This window comes from Pygocentrus nattereri, chromosome 16 (assembly GCF_015220715.1).
Source record: "Pygocentrus nattereri isolate fPygNat1 chromosome 16, fPygNat1.pri, whole genome shotgun sequence".
Taxonomy (NCBI): Eukaryota; Metazoa; Chordata; class Actinopteri; order Characiformes; family Serrasalmidae; genus Pygocentrus; species Pygocentrus nattereri.
In genome coordinates, this window is record NC_051226.1 from 4,458,769 (window position 1) to 4,481,706 (window position 22,938).

The 22,938-nt window shown below is 42.6% G+C and overlaps 1 protein-coding gene across 1 annotated transcript in view; it reads right to left on the minus strand.

Moving 5' to 3' along the window:
* Positions 1–22,938, minus strand: part of bcr (BCR activator of RhoGEF and GTPase) — a 170,115-nt gene that overhangs the window by 69,431 nt on the left and 77,746 nt on the right. Inside the window, exons 2-3 of the mRNA XM_017725097.2 lie at positions 13,308–13,492; positions 926–1,030 (exon numbers count right to left, since the gene is read on the minus strand). Coding sequence (XP_017580586.1) covers positions 926–1,030; positions 13,308–13,492 — 290 coding nt within the window. The remainder of the gene's footprint in view (positions 1–925; positions 1,031–13,307; positions 13,493–22,938) is intronic.

Consider the following 22,938-nt stretch of genomic DNA (forward strand, 5'->3'; position numbering starts at 1 on the left):
CACACATCCAAATCACACTGCCTTGGGCTCCCTGTGTAAAATGATGAAATTCTAAGTCGCTCTGGATAAGAGCGTCAGCCAAATGCCATAAAAAATGGCTCTATATGAAACCATAGTGGGTTCTTCTGTTGTTACAAGCTCAACATTTGGTTGAGGTCATTGCCAAAAAAGCAGAATCTAACATGCTTCACATGCTTCAAAACCCTTTTAAACTGAAAGATCAATAAAGTTCAACAAGGATTGTAGAATGCTGTCCATGTTCTGCTGTGAAAGGGGAATTCCTCCAACTTTTCAAAATTCGCATAAAACCTACAAAATTCAAACACCGAGATGTGAGGAAAGTCATTCAGAAGGGTTTGGTGTGAACTGGTTCACTGTAGAGGAGCTCAGATTTCTTTACAGTGATGGTGACAAGAACCAAGAGTGGCAATGTTTACAATGGAAAATAGCCATTTTATTTACTACTAAGGACCATTTTGCCTTGCATGCGCCTTTTCACCACGAACAGATTTAAAAACATGTTTCAGGCCAAAACTTTAGCTCTAAATAATGTCTCAAGCAATAGGTGTCATATTTCCAACAATTGCGAGTAAACACTTTCAGTAAGGTAGCTTTAAGAGACGGCTGGTTCCTATCACCACCACTGGGAACAATTCTGACTCGGCAAGTTTATCTAGAACAGAGCCTTTCACACCAAACCACTCTGAATGATTTTGTTCATATCTGAACTGTTTAATTATGCAGAAATGTTAAAATATTAATGGAATATCCCTTGAAATACTGTCTTTAGGTTTTCTTATGGACTCTTATGGTTTTTTAGATGAAATCACAATGCAGGACGCATTCATGCGGAAACCCAGATAATCCCAGCAGGTTCACAGTCAAGTTCTCACAACTGGACATGGTACATCTAAAAAGCTCTCACCAGTAACAGAGCCTCCAGGTGGCTGAGATAAGTCTCTTCGCTGGCCAGGATTCCAGATAAAACCCACTTCCTCATCTCCAGCCCCTTCTCCAGGTCCAGCTCCGCCTGAACAAAGAGATAAACCATCATTGATCCACACAGTCATCGAACGACATAACCAGAGCAGTGATATCAGCTTTCTGTCAAGACGAAGTTTCATGTCAATCATAGGCATAGTTTCCACAAGGGGGTGGGAGAACATGACCCCCTCATTTCTTTTGTAGTAATAATATTTTCTGTCCACACCTCCTCAAAAGGTCCCAAAGGCTGTGGAGAAATTTTTAAATAGGCTGCCCAGTTGTCATAACCCAGATGACAGAAACAGAATTACTGAACAGTATGACACCTGACAGATTTTTAAGGGATAGAAATCTCAACGGGTGATAATCTTGGCCAGAGTAGTTTTATTTCTAGTGGTTGGGATAGTGTAGTGGGTAACACCTCTATCTTCTACGCTGTAGACTGGGGTTCAATCCCCCACCTGGGTAACCACCCTACACTATACCAATAAGAGTCCTTGGGCAAGACTCCCAACACCACCTTCACCTACCTGTGTAAAATGATCAAACTCTAAACCGTTCTGGATAAGAGCGTCAGCCAAATGCAGTAAACGTAAACGTCGCTGCTGTCGGAACAAAACCTTGTATCTCCAAAACGACAACTTTACAGGAGAAGGAAAAAACCTACTTCACTTTTAATGCAAGTCAATGGAGCCAGACTTGTTTCCAAGTCAATCTGGTCTGTTTGTGTTTGTCCATTCATCATGAAATTTACACACAATGTAAAGGCCAACAAGCATTTTCAAATTATGCAGAAACTTAAAAACGACAAAGATGGAAAGTTTTCTTCCGACAGCAGCGATATTTTAATTCTGCATGCAAATAATTTCTATTGTTTTAAATGCTAATATGATTGTCAGTCCTCAATCATCTTAAAAAAGACAATTATAACATCAATACAAAGTTTTTTTTTGCATGTTAGGGTCAGATGTTATATAGTGTTGCCTATTTGACAAATATTCTTAACTTTCAATGCGCGTTAATGTAATTTCTAACAGTCTATTCATCACACAGCGTAAAGGGCAGCCACACACATCTTCTAAGCCGCTTCCCCTTCTGGGTCGCAGGCGGAGCTGGAGCCTATCCCAGCTGTCACCGGGGAGAAGGCAGGATAAGGGCAGGCAGTATTTTGAAATTATGTTAGAAAGCACAATCGTTTTGTTCTGACAGTTAATACAAAGATCATCAGTGCTGTCATACAGTTAAACAGGGAGCGACTCAGATTGACTTTACAACTGTAAAGTTTTATTCTACCTTTACGTCCCACTCATATCAAAAACAAAAAGCTTGGTAATTATTGCATTTTTTTCTCTGATGCTGATAAAAATGCAGGTTGTCAATATTGGCCAATACTAATAGCCTAAGACAGCAGTTAATATTAAGAGACCCTTATTAGTCCCACCACGGGGAAATTCCACCTCTGCATTTAACCCATCTGTGCAGTGAAACACCACATACACTCTAGTGAGCACAAACACACACTAGGGGGCAGTGAGCACACTTGCCCGGAGCGGTGGGCAGCCCAATCCGCAGCGCCCGGGGAGCAGTTGGGGGTTAGGTGTCTTGCTCAAGGACACCTCAGTCATGTGCTGTCAGCTCTGGAGATCGAACGGCAACCTTCAGGTCACGAGGCTGGTTCCCTAACCTCCAGCCCACGACTGCCTCTAATCTGAAGTACACCGCTGTGTGTAATCCACTGATACATGAATCAGACATGAATCAGTGGGGGGTTAAGTGGCTTGCCCAAGGGCACAAGCAGGTATACCTAGTCAGTCATGGGATTTGAACCTACAACCTTCCAGTTCATGGCTCACTTCTCCTACTACCAGGCTTCACAGTGTCAGGAGTGGAAAATCCTTAAATGCCTGTATTTCATTAAGTATTATTTTGGAAGATTTGTGCTATCAGATATCATTGAACTTGAATTTTCTTGCTTGGGCCTGGTTACATTTCCAAAAGAAAGTAAAATTTTACCCCTTACATTTTTAGACCATGGGTGTTTAAATTTTCTTGAACTGGACCTTATTGAATTTTAATTAATGTCTAACTGGCATCATGGCTCGGTGCCATATACTGTTTACTGAAGTAGCTGAGTAGGAATATCAACATCTAATACAGTCAACAACTGAATATCAGATCAAATAAAGTCCAGTTCGGTCAGATTTCAACAACATTTACTGTCAGTTTTCTCTTTTTAGATCACGTCATGTGGAATAACTTCCCTCTGACTCACTTTCCTCTCTGACTGCTGTTTCTCTCCTCGTCCCTCCCCTGTGTGGCGTCACTCACTCGAGTCTCAGTGCTCATCGTAATGCACAGATCTGATTGGCTGATTAGTATCACGTGTGATATTTATAGTGTATGTTATTGGTCTGTGGGTCTCCTGGCTGTTAAAGCTTCCATAAAGACTAGAAAAGCTACGCCCGTTAAAACAGTAAAACCCTGTCGAAATTAAATAATTCTCCACAGTTTATCGGTTGTAGGTCCAGGTGCGCATAGGACAGCGTCTGGGTCCGGACTCGGATCGCAGTCAGACCAATCAGTCGTTTCCATATTTATAATCTGTTTTATTAAAACATCCGACCAAATTCATATCAGCGTAAAGCCAAACTGCCCACAACTATGTTAATTCATCTTTTTGCAAGCACTAGTACTGCCCAGTAGAGTGGTCTGGTGTGAAATGGTTCACTGTAGAGAAATTTGCCAACTCAGTGGTGGTGACAGGAACCAGGGGTCATGATGGGGTCGACAAAATATGTTAAAATAGTTCTGCGCCGTTACGAAAAACATATTTTGCTTCTATCTGGAATGCGTTCAAACAGAAAACACAGACACGTAAAATGTGTTGACATGGGGAACACAGGTGTGTTGTGATTCACCGCATCACTGTTTAGAGTGTAGACGTCTGGTTCCCATCACTACCACTGTGAACCATTCTGAGATGTTTCTCTAAAATGGCCATTTAATTATGCAGAAATGTAGAAAAATCAGTGAAAGGAAGGAAAAGAAAGAAGCCCATTAAACTTTAAAAGAGGTTTCGACTTTACGATGACTCAAGACAAAGAGGCAAATTCTCCGTACTGAGTGAGTCAATGAGAAATGAGAAATGAGAGTGAGAAAATTCAGCTCGAGTCAGAGGGTCGACATGAATTCCACCGCAATGCTGCTGAGTGATCTGAAAGAGGTCATTCAAGGAAGACATTCCAAAGGTATGAATGATCGAGGCAGTTCTGTGCAGAGGAATAAGCCGTGATGCCGCCGAACACTTGCATGCCGCACATTTGGCTGAAGTTAAATGTCAGTAAAGTCCAATAGCTGTTAAATATAAGGGTTCCTTTATGAACTTGTTTAATGAGGACACCCAGTTTGAACATGTTTTCTGAGTCAAAATAAGTCAGTGATCACAACCTCTACACACTTTTGCACATTTTCATGCACATTTTTATATTTTACGTTTTATTTTTGTCCAAAATTTATTTAGAAATTTATATATCTGTTAAGTCGAGAATGTTTTTCAGATCATTTCACAAAAAATCAACAAAACATGTCGTCTGACCAGGGGTGTTCAAACGTTTGCATACGATGTATGAAATCAAGGAAAAATCACATTTATGCTCTCACAAGCAAGGAAGGAAGGATGGAAGGACGGGAAGGTGGAAAGAAGGAAGGAAGGAAGAAAGGGTGGAAAGAAGGAAGGAAAGAAGGATGGAAGGGTGGAAGGAAGGAAGGGCACGGAAGGAATGGAGGAAGGGCGGAAGAAAGGGAGGAAGGGAGGAAGGAAGGAAGGGAGAAATGTAGGAAGGAAGGAAGGAAGGAAAAAAAGTGAGGAAGGAAGGGAGGAATGAAGGAAGGGAGAAAGAAAGGGAAATGAAAGGAATGAATTAAGGAAGTAAATGAAAGAAATGAAGGGTGGAATGAAGGAAGGAAGGGTGGAAGGAAGGAAGGAAGGAATGAAGGGTGGAAATAAGACTGGGTAAAAACTTTGCGGGGGTAAAACAGATGAAAAGAAATCAGCCCAGAGCACGAGATTAAACGTAATAAAAGTATAAAAAATGAAAAAAGTGTTTTTTATGTAATCAGTACTTTAGGCAGTTTGAGCTGTTCCGTTACGCCAGGAAAAGAAAAAACGGAGCAATAACGATAACAAAACGGTGAATGTGCTAAACCGGCGCTCACAGCACGATCCTCAGACCCATCCGTCCAGATGTGGGATGCTGTTCATTTCTCAGTGACTGCATGTGGGTTACTGTGCATTAATGGGGGGAAAAGAGGCCTGAAATGCTCGTTTCCATGGCCACTGCGCAGGTAGTGAGAAGAGCAGATGTTACTGCTACCCCCAGGAGACGTTTAGGTCCAGAATTCAGGAACTATCTTTTTCCCCTGGCTTAGTTTCCCTGCTTTCACTACTGCCTTCAGCACCGATCCCTCCTCCTGCTGGAATGGACTTCTGAACTGTGGTAGATTTAAAGGAGCCGTATTTTACATTACTCTTGCATTTTATTTTGTACTCCTGAGGCACACGCATGAAGTTTGTGTGGGCTGATTGTGTGTTGTTCTTTTCAGAGGACAGTAAATCTGCACTGCCATACAAGCTGCACACTGACCACTTTAACTTATAGCCAAGTTTCATTTCTATAGTGTCGTCCCATGAAAAGATATCATAAGATATTTGCAGAAATGTGAGGGGTGCGCTCACTTTCTGAGATACTGCATATCCAAACAAAGAAAACATTACATTATTTTAATTTTTCCCAGTTGGGTCCCAGTATTTTGTCATGTTTATGGGAAAAAAACCTCTATTGTGCTACATTAAAAAAACAGTCCAGGGTGAAACACTCCTTATAACTTAATAAGTGGGAGGGGCTAAACTACTGAAGGCTGAATGAGCTGATATAAGTCAGTGCATTGTTTTTTTTTTGTGATGTCACAAACATAACTAATTCAAAACGACTTATTTTCCATCTATGTGTCATACAGAGTGGAGAGTGGATGGTATATTTTGAAACTTTAGCTAATGCTTCAAATTCTTATTTAAAATAAGCAAAGAACATGAGGTTTTCCAGGAAATGGGCTCTTTAAAGACACCAGCTGGCCAGTTTTGCCTCCTGCTTTTTCCGAAAGGGAAACGGAGGTGTATTTTCTTAAAGCCTAATCACACGTTATACTGGCAACAGGTGCTGCTGTGGAGGTGGCTAGTGTGTTTGTGCACCACATAGTGAGGAGAAAAACACTGCGCAGAATGAGCTTTTAAAATTCAATGGCCAAAGAACGCAGTGTCCAAAACCACTAAATGGAGCGATTCATTATTAATTTCTAATAGCACTGAATAGCTTCACAACTATGATTATTATTGTTATTATTAGCCAGCTGAAAAACTCTATCCACACTAAAAGTGGGCTCACAGTATGACTGTTCAGAACTATAACTATACAGATCAGGCAGAACATTCTGACCACCTCCTCGTTTCTGCGCTCACTGTCCACTTTATCAGCTCCACTTACTGTATAGCTGCACTCTGTAGTTCTACAGTTACAGACTGTAGTCCATCTGTTTCTCTGATACTCTGTTACCCTGTTCTTCAGTGGTCAGGACCCCCATGGACCCTCACAGAGCAGGTACTATTTGGGTGGTGGATCATTCTCAGCACTGCAGTAACACTGACGTGGTGGTGGTGTGTTATTGTGTGTTGTGTTGGTCTGAGTGGATCAGACACAGCAGTGCTGCTGGAGTTTTTAAACATTGTGTCCATTCACTGTCCACTCTATTAGACACTCCTACCTTGTCGGTCCACCTTGTAGATGTAAAGTCAGAGACGACAGCTCATCTGCTGCTGCACGGTTTGTGTTGGTCATCCTCTAGTCCTTCATCAGTGGTCACAGGACGCTGCCCACAGGACACTGTTGGCTGGATATTTTTGGTTGGTGGACTGTTCTCAGTCCAGCAGCGACACTGAGGTGTTTAAAAACTCCAGCAGCACTGCTGTGTCTGATCCACTCAGACCAGCACAACACACACTAACACACCACCACCACATCAGTGTTACTGCAGTGCTGAGAATGATCCACCACTCAAATAGTACCTGCTCTGTGAGGGTCCATGGGGGTCCTGACCACTGAAGAACAGGGTAACAGAGTATCAGAGAAACAGATGGACTACAGTCTGTAACTGTAGAACTACAAAGACCAGCTATACAGTAAGTGGAGCTGATAAAGTGGACAATGAGCGTAGAAACGAGGAGGTGGTCATGATGTTACGCCTGATCGGAGTATAACCAAATAATCAGTATACATGGTCTATAATAGATGAATATAAAGAAAGCAGAGGAGATACAATATGAAACCTTAAGTAACAAAGAAACGAGGGCTGCATTTTAATTCTGGAAGTGGAAGAAACAAAGCAAGTGTTTATTCATGATCTTTAGACCCCATCCTCCGCTCCTTAGGGAAAATCCTTCCATCTCCAGACTATCATCTTTTATTCATCCACATATTTATTAATGAAAATCCTCTCAGGGTTTGAGCACAGGGGTGAGCAAAGCCCTCCTAGCTGATAAAAAAGACCCACATGCATTCATTTCGTTCAATAGCGAGAGAGCATTATTTCATCCTCATACTGGATAAGAGAAAATAACTGATTAAAACAAGCACATTTAAAAACCAGCGCAGAAGAGGATGAGGATGAGGCTTTTTGGAGGTATTTTTATGATATACTGAACAGATCATACAGCATGATCCATAATGGTTACCTGTCTACAGTGTGTGACTCAGGTTTGAGTAAATAAAAATGTCTCATCTCATTCAACTCTTTGGGACCACCGGTGGCTCCAAAACGCACTTCATCATGTTCTTCATAACGTTCATATTCCATAAGCTCCATTCAGAAGCTGGGCGTCGTGTGAGGCTGTAGCTCTTCTCTCCAGTCTAATAGACGGTGACGTCATTTTAAACCCTTATAATAAAAGAAGCTGAACTTTGTTTTTCTACTGAAAGTCGACCCGTTTTTCCCCAAATCTGGGCTCTAAACTATAAACAGACGGCGTCTCTTCAGTGATCTGCTCTGGAAACATCACTTTTAGAAAACAACACAAAGAGCGGCCGAGATTTTTGACGTTCAGCAGTAAATTGTAAGCATGTAGTGATGTGTGGAGATCATAAAACACATTTTCTGTTAATTTGAGGGGAACTTTTACAAAACAAACAAATAAATAAAATGAATAAAAATGTCCATTTATTTCATGCAGGTACTGAATAATTTGCCCTTCGATTAGGTCATGAAAATTCATAAGGACAAACCAAAATATACCCTGGAGAATAAGAGGTTAAAGAGAAGGTCAGCGAAAGACGTAAAGCACAATAATAAGATACATCAGTTGTGAATATGGGTGGGTTATGGTGGGCCTTCCTCAGAGTTTAGAGTTCATCTTCATTATTTATGTGGGTGGGATAGTGTAGTGGTTAACACCTCTGCCTTCCACACTGTAGCCTGGGGTTCAATCCCCACCTGGGTAACCACCCTACACTATACCAATAAGAGTCCTTGGGCAAGACTCCTAACACCACCTTGGCCTCCCTGTGTAAAATGATCAAATTGTAAGTCGCTCTGGATAAGAACGTCAGCCAAATGCCTCAAATATGCCCTGTTAGCAAAATGTGGTACAGTGCTGGGCATTAATGATAAAATTCAATATCAAAACAATGAAGAACCCAGTAAATCATACACACTGTTCAGTGTTCCTTCTGAAATGAACGGTATTAATAGGGAGTTTGTCCCCCTTTGCTGCAGTAACAGCCTCTACTCTTCTGAGAAGACTTTATACTAGATGTTGGATTGAGCTTTAGTGAGGGCAAGTACTGATGTTGGATGGTCAGTTCTGGATCACTCCAACTCATCCCAAAGGTGCTGGATGGAGCTCCATCACACCAGAGATCACAGTTCCACTGCTCCACAGCCCAGTGCTGGGGGCTTTATACCCCTCTAGCTGACACTTTGCATTGGGCATTGTGACCATGGGAGAATCTCGAGCCTTCAAAGGATGAAAATCCTTTGAAAAATGTATTATATATAAATTCAGTTTAGATTTAATCCCTTACCGAAGTTTAAATCTCAGTATAATGTCACTGAGCAACAGCATTACATATAATATAGGTTTATTTTTTATACTTCACACATGCAGCATCTCGCACTTAATTCGTGTAAATGATGTTACAAATCATCCCAAAGGTGGTCAGTGGGGTTGAGGTCAGGGCTCTGTGCAGGTCACTGGAGTTCCTCCATACCAAACATTTCAAGCCATGTCTTTATGGAGCTCACTTTGTGCACAGGGGCTCAGTCATGCCTGAACAGGAAAGGGTCTTCCCCAAACTGCTGCCACAAAGTTGGAAGCATATAATTGTCCAAAATCTCTTTCTATGCAGCAGTATTTAACATTGCCCTTCACTGGAACTAAGGGGACCAAACCCTGGAAAAAGACCAATATCATTATCCCTCCTCCACCAAACTTTACTGTTGGCACCATGCTACAGTGTACAGCGGCGTGCCTTACACCATTCCAGCCGACACTTGGCACTGGGCATGATCAAGTCAAGCAAAGTTTATTCATATAGTACTTTTTTCAACAGGTGTGTCATAAAGGAAAATCCAGGCCCAAGCCTCAATGAGTGAGTCAAGGGTGAAAATCCAGGCCCGAGCCTCAATGAGTGAGTCAAGGGTGAAAATCCAGGCCCAAGCCTCAATGAGTGAGTCAAGGGTGAAAATCCAGGACCGAGCCTCAATGAGTGAGTCAAGGGTGAAAATCCAGGCCCGAGCCTCAATGAGTGAGTCAAGGGTGAAAATCCAGGCCCAAGCCTCTATGAGTGAGTCAAGGGTGAAAATCCAGGCCCAAGCCTCTATGAGTGAGTCAAGGGTGAAAATCCAGCCCCAAGCCACAATGAGTGAGTCAAGGGTGAAAATCCAGGCCCAAGCCTCTATGAGTGAGTCAAGGGTGAAAATCCAGGCCCAAGCCTCTATGAGTGAGTCAAGGGTGAAAATCCAGCCCCAAGCCACAATGAGTGAGTCAAGGGTGACAGCTGCATAAAAACTCCCTGAGAGCGAAAGGAAGAAACCTTGAGAGGAACCAAGGCTCAAAAAGGGAACCCATCCTCCTCTGGTCAACACCAGATAGCGGAACAATAACACAAGAGCAATGTGAACAGAGAACAGGATTTTACAGTTAATATAAATATTGAATATAGAGAAAAAGAAAATAGAAACCAGCCTGTCACTGGACAGAAGTACAACCCAACCCCATTTCCAAAGATGATATAAATAATAATAGAGTGCAATGATGTGCAAATCAAGTAAATCATCATTTTAAAGGAAAATACTACAAAGACAACATCTAAAATGTTGAAACTGAGAAATGTTATTGTTTTTAGGAAAATATATTCTCATTTTGAATTTGATGCCAACAACACATCCCAAAAAAGTTGGGCCTGTTTACCACTGGATTTCATCACCTCTTCTTTTAACAACTAACTGTTTGGGAACTGAGGAGACCAATTGCTGTAGTTTTATAAGTAAAGTGTAGGATTTCAGCTGCTCCACAGTTCAGGGTCTCCTTTGTCATATTTTAAATTCAAAATGCCTGAAATGTTTTCAGTGGTAACAGGTCTGGACAGCAGGCAGGTCAGTTTAGCACCTGGACTCTTAATACGGAGCAATGCTGTTGTAATGCATGCAGAATGTGGTTTTAAACTGTCTTACTGAAATAATCAAGACCTTTCCTGAAAAAGACGTCTGGATGGCAGTATATCTTACCAAAACATGGATATATTGTTCAGCACTAACGGTGCCTTCCCAGATGAGCATGTCACCCAAGCCATGTGCACTAATGCCCCCCTAAACCATCATGAATACTGACTTCTGAAGTGTGCACAGATAACAAGCTGAGTGGTCTTTAGCCCGGAGGACACAGTGTCCATGATTTCCCAAAAAGATTTGTAAATGTTGATTCGTCAGACCACAGGACACTTTTCCACTTTGGCTCAGTCCACTTTAAACGAGTTCGGGCCCAGAGAAGGTGGCAGCATTTCTGGATCCTCTTTATTTTTATTTGTATTTTAGAGTTTAAACTTACAAACTGTGTTCACAGACATCGGTTTACAGAAGTGTTTTTGAGCCCATGCAGCGATTTCCACTACAGAACCTTGCCTGGCTTTAATGCAGTGCCGCCTGAGGGCCCAAAGATCACAGCCAGCCAATATCATTTGGCCTTGTCCCTTGCATACAAAATATCTCTTGATTCTGTGAATCTTTTTATGACATTATGTACCATAAATGATTAAATCCCAAGGTTTGACTGAGGCCTGGAGAGGGAGAGGCGAGGTAGTGAGTGCTGTCATTGTAATTTGGTCCCTCACTGGTTCTAACCTCAAGCACTAGAACCCTTCACTCTGGAACACTACAGTACAGTAGTGCTGATTTCTGCTGGCGTTCTATTGGATATGCAGTGTTAAGTCAGTGCCAGGCTAACGGTGGTGCACATTAGTCCAGCGCTTTAGTCCAGTACGCTTCACTTTACTAAGAGCGGACAAATACAGCTGATGAGCTGTTACAATTTGTAAATTTTAACCAGGTTATGTGGGCATGACAAGCATTTCTAGGGCAACAGCATGCCCAAATGCATTTACTCTCAGACCTCTGCTATAGCGGGAAGATATTTTCTTCCACTCTAGCCTATAGCATGCTTACTCTCTGAAGATCCCTCTGGCAATTACTCACCTCAAAGCACAGAAGTTTACTTAGCAAATCCCTCTGCAAATCCACGCTCCTGCAGCCGTGTACACTTTAGTATAAAGCCCTGCCAAAGCTGTACGTACATGTATGTGTAGGAGTTATGAAAATCTGCATGCCTGTGTTAATTAAAACGCATGCGGGAGCTGAACTCTGGGGTCAGAGGGCAGCAGCAGATCCCTTAGAAGACGCATAAACTCCTCCAAGCCTCAGGACAGCACACTGGCAGAAAGCGCACATCAGTCATTCTGACAGCCAATGGCTATGAACGAGCCAGGGGAAGGGCCACCTCCACCATCCCTGATGTAATTACTGACTGGGTGACTGCACTGCAGGGCTTTTGCTCCAGCACGGCCATAAAAGCCATAACAGTCACTTCTAACCACACAGGAGAATTTTCAATTATGACTGTATGTGTGCAGCACATGAAACAAGCCAACTGTGCGAAGCCAGCTGGTTATGCTGCTCTTATCTTCATTGTGCTGAATTTGCCATTTTTATTTTAATAAAGGGACTGCACAGGTGTTTAGTGTAGAACCTGCAACATTTGGGAAGTGTCAAGCGTCCTGGATGAATGATCCCTCAGAGTATAAAATTATTAGGCTATAAAATTTCTATATTAGAGGGTCAGCTGGGTAATATTTCACCATGGGCTGCACAAGGAGAACAGATTCCTGCTTGGGAGACCGAACAAAGGCCCTTAAACTCTATATCACTCCATATACATGAAAAAAAGAAAAATGCATGTACTGTAAAAATGCATGTACTGCCCGGTTACGGCCCAATCCATAGTACCTTTGTAACCTGGACCTTTCAAAAGACTTCACTAGCCTACGACTGTAGACGATACGGACCTATCCGTCATACAGTCATACGATACGGACAGTCATATGCAAGAGTTTGAACATCCCAAATGACATCTAAAATAAGCTAACATGTTCTCTACAGGAGCAAACTCGTATGGGGCATTGCTGAGTATATCGTATGGGGAAAAATAAAACATAGGACATAAAATATGCCATAACTTCTGCACAAGCCAGATTTTATGTTTTATTTGTTGTCCAATATGTTCAAATCAGCAAATAAACAGCAGGGGGGCTTTCAAATGTGCAGACGTGTTCTCTGTAGGGGATGTGTTAACTTATTCACACTGAGAAAATCCAACAAAACACATCGTTTGACCGGGGCGCCCAAACTTCTGCTTACAACTGAACGGTTGATTTATATTTATTTTGGTCAATCGGTGTCGTGATTAATGATACGATAAGGTGAGCCAGCCAAGCACGCTTGCCAGACGGGAAACGGTTCCAAGTTTCTGAAGAAGACGGCAAGAATCAAGGGGGAACCACTCTGAAGGACAGTGAAGAAGAAAGTAAAACAGAGTGGAAATGCACCCGATAAATCTCTTAAAAGGGGGCACGGGCAGTTTAGAACGGCCGGGTTTGGACACACGTTTCTGGCTCTGAGAGAAAACGACGTTCTGTGGTTCGTGGCTGGTGAGACTGCGGACTTACAGACTTGGCGGACTCGAGGGAGCCGGAGGAGAGTGTGTCTCTGCTGCTGCGGCTCTTGGAGCTGAGGTACGGCGAGGAGGACGGCGAATCGTCGATGTAGGGCAGGATGTCATGATGACGTCTTTGCTCCTCCGCCCGGTCCGCATCGTAGCCGTACGTAGGAGGAGTGCCCGTGAACGGGCCATCTGAACAGCAGAGAGAGAGAGAGATTAGATTTTTCTTGACTTGTGGAAACATTTACATCAAAACAGTGCATGCTAGGAATGTTATAGCTACACAGGTCCTACACAGTGAGGCTTCCCACACCTTGGAAAAACCGGAAAACCTGGAAACATAGTTTTCCAGTAATGGAAAACGGCTGTAAATCCTGGAAAAGTTGGGGCCATTAAGCCACTGAGACGGCCAATCTCTAACATTGCTGGCAGAACAAAACCTCATAGACTTGTAACTTCACAACATTCCCTGGCTTTCGCCTAATGAGCGCTGGGATAGGCTCCAGCATTCCCGCGACCCAGGAGAATAATCGGCTTAGAAAATGTGTGAATTTCTAATGGTCCATTTTTAATTTCATTTTAACACTTTAAATTTTTTTTAAAAACGGCGTAAAAAAAATGCCAAAAACAGAGATACAAAGTTTTAGCGCGTCAGGGATATTTATAGTTGCTAATGCCCAGTTTGAGCGTCCATTCACACCTAATACATATGGACGCTGTGCTGGAACGCCTGCATTAACACACACAGGCTTCTTGCATTGTTGTCCTTCATGTTAAGAACGTCCACTGCTAAAAGTCATTTTAAGATGACCTTTGGTGTGCAACAGCTGTGTCATATAAAAGTTACGGAAACGGTCCTGGAATTTGTCCTCAGGAACCCTGACAGTGATGCTGGATCGGCACACTAACGCAGCTTTTTCTGTGAATGTCTGTGTTGTGTTTCTGTACATATTTCAGCGGAGAGCTTTTGGTAACCCCATCTCAGACCTCACTGACAGTATTTGTGCTGGTGTGGTCACCGCGTTCAGCCACACAATCCAAACTCTGTCTGGGGAAAGACATTGACATTTTGCATTCTTACAGCCCACATCCAAAACGGCAAGACACTCACCCACACTGTACTGACTACTAACCAATGGCAGATGATGGAGATGGAATACAATACAACAAATACAACAGAATAATGTCAAAAAGCATCTCTGGGACTTTCCTGCGTGGGGGAGTGGGGACGGGTTGCCAGGGTTTGTGCGCGTCTCACTTCAGGATACACACCAACAGACTGTGCACATAACGGTGGTCTTTAGGCTAAAGGAGAAACTCCCTTAGGCTCAGAACACATTCACTCCATTTGCTGCACTTTAGAACGTCTCCTCACTGTCGGCCTTTCCTCCTCCTTCGTCTGTCATCGCTCCCCGCTATTCTGATCAGCCGAGTGACCCACTTTCACTCGGCACACGGTGATAATTTCTCTCTGATTAAACGATACACAGTGCTGAGCTTACAGGCCTCAGAGGAGGTAGTAACTGCTACAACTACAGGCTCTGCACGTCTTTGTGCTGAGAAGGTGTAGTATTGAGGGGCACTCTCGCAGGGGAAAGGGGTCTCAGACATCAACTCCATTCCTCATCTTGCTCATGCTTCTCCACACGTAACTTAAACTGATCCAGGATCAGCTCTGACTAAAATATGCTGAGCAATAATTCAGCCAAAAGTCACATTTACACAATTTTCCCTTTAATTTTCACTGCAAAAAAAATAAGTGAAAATTTCATAAACGCAGACAATAAAATCTAATATTTCTCACTGTAAGAAATGATGAGATTATCCCCCCTGATACTGTACATCTTCAAAACTACTTGTTTTAAGCGATTTTATCCGGTGAAAGTGTTATATTTAATTGGCAGACTAGTTTTCGAGAAACAATGAAGGTAATTCTGCTTATTGCAAGAAACGATGCTTAAAACAAGGATCTGCCAATGGAATAAAACACTTTCATAAGAGAAAACTGCTTAAAAACAAGTACAAATGTCTAGAAATAAGTTCAACAATCACACAATATTATTAAATAAATATTATTTGGGTCACTTAAAAGATCTTATTTAGCGCAAAGGTAGGTAGCGGCTATAAGTTTCCATTCGTTGTTACATTAGCCTCGTGCAAAACTAAAGAAGCAATCTTCAGACACTAAAGATACAGTACAGACGTCAGAGAACACCCTTAATTCGGTTTTATTTACAGCCAAAACGGCAAAAACTTCAATAAACAACAATGTTTTGATGTTTTGATAATATATTAACAGGTGTAACATCTTGGATATGAAGGAAGAAACTCAAAGGAAAATAAATGGGAAAAAAAAAAAAAACGGTCAAAAGAGAAAAGAGGACTCATAACAGCTGCGGACCTGGATGACCACCCACACTGCCCCATAAGATAAGCAGCACTTAAAGCGTTCACCTCTGAGAGAGAGGAGAAGATCAAGCTGCTTCAGATCTGAAAACACCCACAGGTGCTTCTGTCCATCCTTCCACCGTGAGAAGACCACTCAGCGCTGTGGGTCTGAAAGGACGTGTAGCGGATCGAGAAGAACCTCGCTGAGGAAAGGAGACGGACACACTGAACAAAGAAGCTGAACGACGGACTGACCGCCCCAGAGTCCAGACCTCGACACCACTGAATGGGTTTGGGCTCACTTGAATGGCGAGAAGCAGGAAACGCTAAACCAACTTGTAAGACTGAACTTTGGAGGCGCGTCTGTAGATTTCTTTGAAAAACTGAAAGTGAGTCTCCTGAAAAGAATGGAAGCTGTGACAAATGGCAAAGAGTGGACACTAAATTCTGAAAAAAATACACGTAGCCGTCGAGGCTTCTGCGCAATCCTCGACGAAATCTATGTTTTCTGCTTTTTTCCTTCACGCTCACTCATTCTTACTTCGCACAGTCCCGTGTCTTAACTCACTGAGCACGTCTGGGAGGAGGGGAAAACTGTAAACTAGATTTTTGGCCCAACCATAATTTTAACCACAACCTAAAGATCAGCACAAAAACACCAAACCGTCCTCGAGCCGTTCGGAGAGGGAGGAATGTGCTGCACTCATCAGGCCAAAGCTAATCTAGTCACTGCTTTACGTCAATAGCACAGAACTGTTCTGAGCACTAAAAGCTGTTATCACTGCATTCTGCTCACAACTGGCAACCCTACTGCGTTCATGAAAAGCTGAAGCTAATTGCAAAATCATTTACCACAAAGACGTTTATAGTCGGTGGGTTTATTTTAATTGTTAGGCAAATTCCGGCTGCATGAAAACACACATAAAGCAGTTAATACACTGACTCACTCTAAAAGCACACACACACACACACACACACACACACACACACACACACACACACACACACACACACACACACACACACACACACCCAGATCAGATTGCTAATGGATGCTCCACCGTGGCAGTGAGAGAACATGATAGTGGCTCTTGAGAGAACATATTACAGTGTACAGGACATATGAAATGATCTTGCTTTAAAAAGGGCCCATCAACAGCTTTTACTTTGACTTTTTACAGTTGATGTTACAGATGAACGTTTTTTTTACCCCCTTGATCCAACCCAAGTATTTTAACGGTGTCGTGGGCTGGAGGTTAGGGAACCGGCCCCATGACTGGAAGGTCGCTGGTTCGATCCCCAGCGCCGACAGTATGTGACTGAGGTGTACCTGAGCAAGACTGTTAGCCGGCTGCCCACCGCTCTGGGCAAGTGTGCTCACTGCCCCCTAGTGTGTGTGTGTGCTCACTAGTGTGTATGTGGTGTTTCAATTCATGGATGGGTTAAATGCGGAGGTGAAATTTTCCCATGATGGGATTACTAAGGGTCTCTTAATTGGCTGATGTAGATCGGAGTGTGTTTTCACGTAATACACCCACATTTGTATGGTAAGACATGCTTGGCTGCCAATTATGCCATGTGCACTGATATGTTTTGCTTTTGGTCCACTTTTCTTTTTTTTTTTTAAATGTCCATACGTCCTTTACTTCTTTCAGACGTGCACATTATTTATACCTGAACAACATTAGAGCAGCGTTTCATTTCAAGTTTGGATCACTTTACATTTTTTGGTTGCTTTCACACTTTCGCAGATTTACAATGCACAATTACTGAATTTAACATATTGGTTAAAATGCGGCCTGTGCAAAAGTTACGGCATATTTTACATTTTATGCTTAATTTTTTTTAACACGTTCAACTTAAAAAACAAATTGTGCATTAAAATGCTAGTGGCAGTCGTGGGCTGGAGGTTAGGGATCTGGCCCTGTGACCGGAAGATCGCTGGTTCGATCCCCAGAGCCGACAGTCCTTGACTGAGGTGTCCTTGAGCAAGACACCTAACCCCCAACTGCTCCCCGGGCGCTATGGATAGGACTGCTCACTGCTCCCTAGTGTGTGTGTTCACTAGTGTGTATGTGGTGTTTCACTTCACGGATGGGTTAAATGCAGAGGTGGAATTTCCCCGTTGTGGGATCAAAAAAGTATCACTTATCTTATCACTTAGTGGTCCCTGCAGAGGATGTGTTAACTTATTTTCACATAGAAAATCAACAACATATGTCATTTGACCAGCAAATTCAATGGCGTATTATTCAAACTGATGTGGCTCAACTGATTTCTTCATTTCTTTTTTCATCCATCCATCCATCCATCCAAAAAGCCAAACTACCTTAGTCACAGTGTCATACATATGCCACAACTTCATAATGCTCTGTTAGTATCCTGCGTCTGTCTCACAGTTTTAAATGCACTGTTCCAGCGGTTAAAACACCAGGTTTAAATCAGAGCAGCATCGCAGAGCAGCCGGGAAAGCAGAATGTTTCCCGAGGTACTTTCGTTTTTAACCACTCGCAGCTGAAAAATGTGGGTGGAGTGCCTTTTACATGTGCTTCCAGTGGCATGTCACTCGCAGCAAGTGGCAGAAAAAAAGACTCGAAGCAGAGTAGATGCACATTTTACATGCTTATATTATGCGGAAAGGTGGCCGGCTTAAACACGGTTGGAATACCGGCAGATATTACAGGTTTTCATTTATACTTTCAAATATTTCAATATTAAAATATAGTATTGTTATCTCCTGAAAAAGTGCCGCAGGTTGTGGATGACGTCCATTTAATGGAACCTCTGCCAAAGTGACGAAAATGCAGTGCAAAAAAAAAAAAAAGAAGCAAATAATCATAAGTGGATCAGACTTAGCACAGCCGACACTCTATCTATTAAAACATGCCACGAAAGTCACGGTCTCAATCCACTAGATCATATTTCTCAACCATTTAATGTGTTTACTACACATTTCTTTAACCTAAGAATAGTGTAGAATGATGTAGTCTTTGAATAATAAGCTTAGGGCTGGCTTTACACTGTGAAACTTTCATGCAACTTCTTGAGTTGCCTGCAACATGATTTCAAGCAACCTGACAGATGCATGCAACACATTTGACAAATCAGCAGCTCGTATTTTTTGAGACACTATCATTTTCAATATGAAATCATCAGTGAAGCGTTATTCACATTTCTGCAGCATTTTTGCGTTTGTACATGTTTTCAGCTGTCACTGTTGTTTTTAGCATTGGTGCTAGTGTTAGCTGACTCGAAAGGTCTGTTGTCAGGACACGGATAAACTACTAATCCTACATGAAGTCAGTTGTTCTCGGTTTTAAGGCCAACAGACCATCACCAGGTGAAAGCATGTCGCTTGACGCGGTCACGTGACACGTTATTGTCATTTTAATTAGTCGTTTCATGAAACATGTTTCAACTGTTGCGGGTGAGTTTCAACGCGGTGCTGGAGTTGTGCAACTCGAGTGCAACTTTGTTTCATACAGGTTTCAAGCAACAAATGTGTTCCCGGAAAGTTCCTCTGTGTAAAGCAGGCCTTGGGGTGGACTCACTTTCATTTTAGGGGCTTACTTTGGTTAAAGTTAGCAGAACAATCTGACATAAACCTGCCTGTTGATCTTCTTCCAGTAATTGCTACTAATATATAGAATTTTGCACACAGCTGCTTTGTTTACTAGGATGCTGAGTGCCTACATTTCCGGGCACAGGCATCTGTGTGCCAGCTGTGTGTATGTGTTCACGCAGAATGCAGGGCCAATAAGACCTCCGCCGCATGAGCCCTCTGACTCACAGCAGCCTCATCACCATAAAAGTCATCCTCCCACTCGTCTCTGCGCCATCCCTCCATCCTCAATCTCCTCCCTCGCCGTCTTTCCTCTTTCGCCCTCTCTCTGTTCCTCCTCTGTCCCCCTGTCTCTCCCCTTCCCCCAGCTCTACACAGATGGCCATTCCTCTTTGGCCTGGGGACACACAAGCTGCTGTGTGTGCACATGTGGGAACACAATCATCATCATCATCATCATCATCATCACTGTCTGAGGAACCAAACGCCTTTCCAGAAATCACACAAGCACACACACATACAAATCAAGTGATTTAGTGCTACTAGGACACTACGCACTGAATTTACTTGATTCCAATGTGGACATCATTTCCATATGAATATCACGTCAGCACTATTCCTGCCAAATTATGCAAAGATAAATGCATGTTTGTGTGATTATACAGTGCTGCGCGAAAGACACATTTTCAAGATCTATTTATTTGTGTGGTTTGTGTTTATTTGCTGAAAAAAAGTTAATATTTGAATAAACAAAATGTAAAGAATATTAATTAATAATTGATTTGTGATAAAGTGATTTTCTGGATGTTGGTGTGTTTGTTTACCCATCTCCAAGCCTCTCCTCCTCGAGGAAGCCCAGTATTATATGTAGTTATAAAGCAGCTCCTGGTTTGACCAATCAGTGCTCAGTAAATTGAGCTCATGATGTAATTGATGATATTAACGAGTCTCTGTGGCGGCTGTGAAGGTGTCCAGGAAAAATATGGACCCGAGAAATTCTTGTTACTGTTTATAGTTTTTCTATTTATCTGAATTATGAATACGACTTTATTCTAATGTATATTGTGATAAACTCACTGCTGAGGTCAACTAGTTAAACATTTGCTTAGAGGCCTCAAACTTTCACCCAGTGCTGTATTTATAGTTGAAACACAAAGGTATGGATCAAATGACGCGTTGTTGATTTTCTGTGTGAATAAGTAAACACATCCTCTATAGAGAACACACTTCTGCAAATTTAAATGCATAACCGTGGTTTATGTCGCCGCTGTCGGAGCCGGAAACCGGACTCCACGTGGAGAAGACGTGTAGGTTCACTGGTGGTTTTGGATACTAAATAAAATGGCTATATTTGTGTTGTAGATGTTGTGGCCCCTGGTTGCCATCACCACCACTATAAAGAAATCTGAGTCTGCAAGTTTCTTTCCAGTGTACCACTTCACTCCAAACCCCTCTTAATGACTGAATTATGCAGCAATTTCGATTGGTGGAGTTTACCTTTAAGAGGAATAACAAAAACAAGCCTAGGAATTGAAGGTCTAAGTAAGCAGGAGATGTAGTAACTTCTTCTGCAGCAAGAGCTTGTAACGTATGTAGGACTTGGTCCCAGATGCACAAGAGATGCAAGAGAAGCCAGAGGGTCTTGGCCTAATCCACTCATTCGACCAAAGGAAGAGACAATAGGGATGTGTTTATAAACAGCTGTCAGCTCCTGTGTCATCCCGTATCGTTCCTAGGGTTTCTGTCTAGGCTAAAGAGTGAGCTTTTTAGGGGTGGGGGTGGCACTGCAGGGGGGCCAGGGGTTGGAGCGTAATGGTCTGGGTCAGCGAGATAACCTGGACACACCCTCATCCTGCTTTGTGTTGCAGATTCCATTAAAGCAGTGAGAGACAATGTGAGAGAGCAAGGGAAAAGAAATGATGAAGACGGAGACGTCTCAAGGACAAAAAGTCGGCCTGTTTTTCCCGGCGCAGCCCCAAATATCAAATTTAAAAGCAATTTAACCCCTCGAGAAAAAGGCTGTAAAGAGCGCAGTTAAAATTAAACAGCTGAAGAACTGCCACTGGCAACAATCGAAGCGCGCATGGATCTCATTTGTCAAGCATCAACGCCGAGAAGACGGATAAAAGAAGAACAGCGGAATTCTACATGCTGGAACCGCTAAACGAGGCAAGGCCTCTGGTGATAGAGAGACAAAGCCCTTAGTTTTCACCTTCAGGCCTCAAATGAAAAGTTATGATCAGTGCCGAATTAACATCTTTAAGCCAAGTCTAGGTCCCTGTCAAGCTTAAGGATCAGAATGGAAAGAGCTCAAAGCCAAATTCAATGCAAAACAGCCAATTTTTGCCTTTATTTATTGATTTCTGCTGATGTGTCTCTCTGCTTTGAAGCAATATCGTATTTCCTTTTTGTTTTGTTCTCTTAATACAGTCAACACTTTAAACATCCAATCGAGCTGGGTCAGAAGTCAACCTCCTAATCAGAGACACCTGGAAAAGTGGACTGCTAAAGTTTTTCCGTTGCATAATAATGCTAAATTATATTAAATTTATATAAAAAAAATTAAAAATTAGAGTTGCTTGGCTCCCGGGTGGCGCAACCGTCTACGCGTTGGCCGTATTATCAGGAGATCACGAGTTCGATCCCTGGTGATGCTGCAGCCGTCCGTACCCGGGAGTCCAAGAGAGGACAATTGGCCTCGCTCTCTCTGGGTGGGTAGGATGGCCCCTCTTCTCCCCCCCATCACTCAACACTGACATAGCAGATCTGACGGTTGGCGCTTTCCTCCGAGCGCGTTCGGCTGTCCCGTGACGTCGCGTGAGCGGCAGTTTGGTTTCACAGGTCTCAGAGGAAGCCTGTGCTGCCTTCACCCCCCAGTGGTGATAGTATCGTGGGATTGGGGGAGTCCTAAGCAGCGGGATGGAATTGGAGATGACTACATTGAGGAGAAAACTGAAATAAATAAATAATAACAATAAATAATGAGTTGTCAGGGTGAGGTGCACCTAGAATACGAGAGATAACTGTCCAAGATATCAAGTCAATATACTTTCTGTCGTTGCCATTGTTGTATATCATCATCAGCAGGACAAACATTAAAATTGTTATCTGAAAAACGGCTGCTGCCCTTTGCATTGTGTGGACAGTTCGTGGAGCACGGACCAGCAGAAATCCATCCCAATTCCTGGGAATAGAATATCGTTACATCACCTTGTAACACTCCTGAACAGTAAGCATTTTGTATGGAGACGTAATAAATTGCACTGTATTGATGTATCGTGAACAGCATATTAGGTTGTAACTGCAGCATTAGACTGGGACATTATAAAGCACCTTTGATCCAAATATTGTACTTTTATAAATGTTGATTGCCCTAATAAACTGAAAAAAAAAAGTATCAGATTGAGACGTCACTGGATCGTATCATATGGAAATGTTATGGTTTTGAATATGGTTTTCGTGGCTTTAAGGTCAAGACCAATCTCCATTCAACAGAACTGCTTTCTTAACTGAACACATGTCACACGAGTTGTGTTTCAAAGAAAGAGTAAGTCACGACAGACTAGCCCATAATTAGATCATTAGACGGTGTCACATCCCAGCTGCTAGCGCCCATCCTGTCACAAGTAAATGGGCTTCTTTTTTTATTGGGAGGCAATGATGTCACGTCTAGTTCTGAAATGAGTGA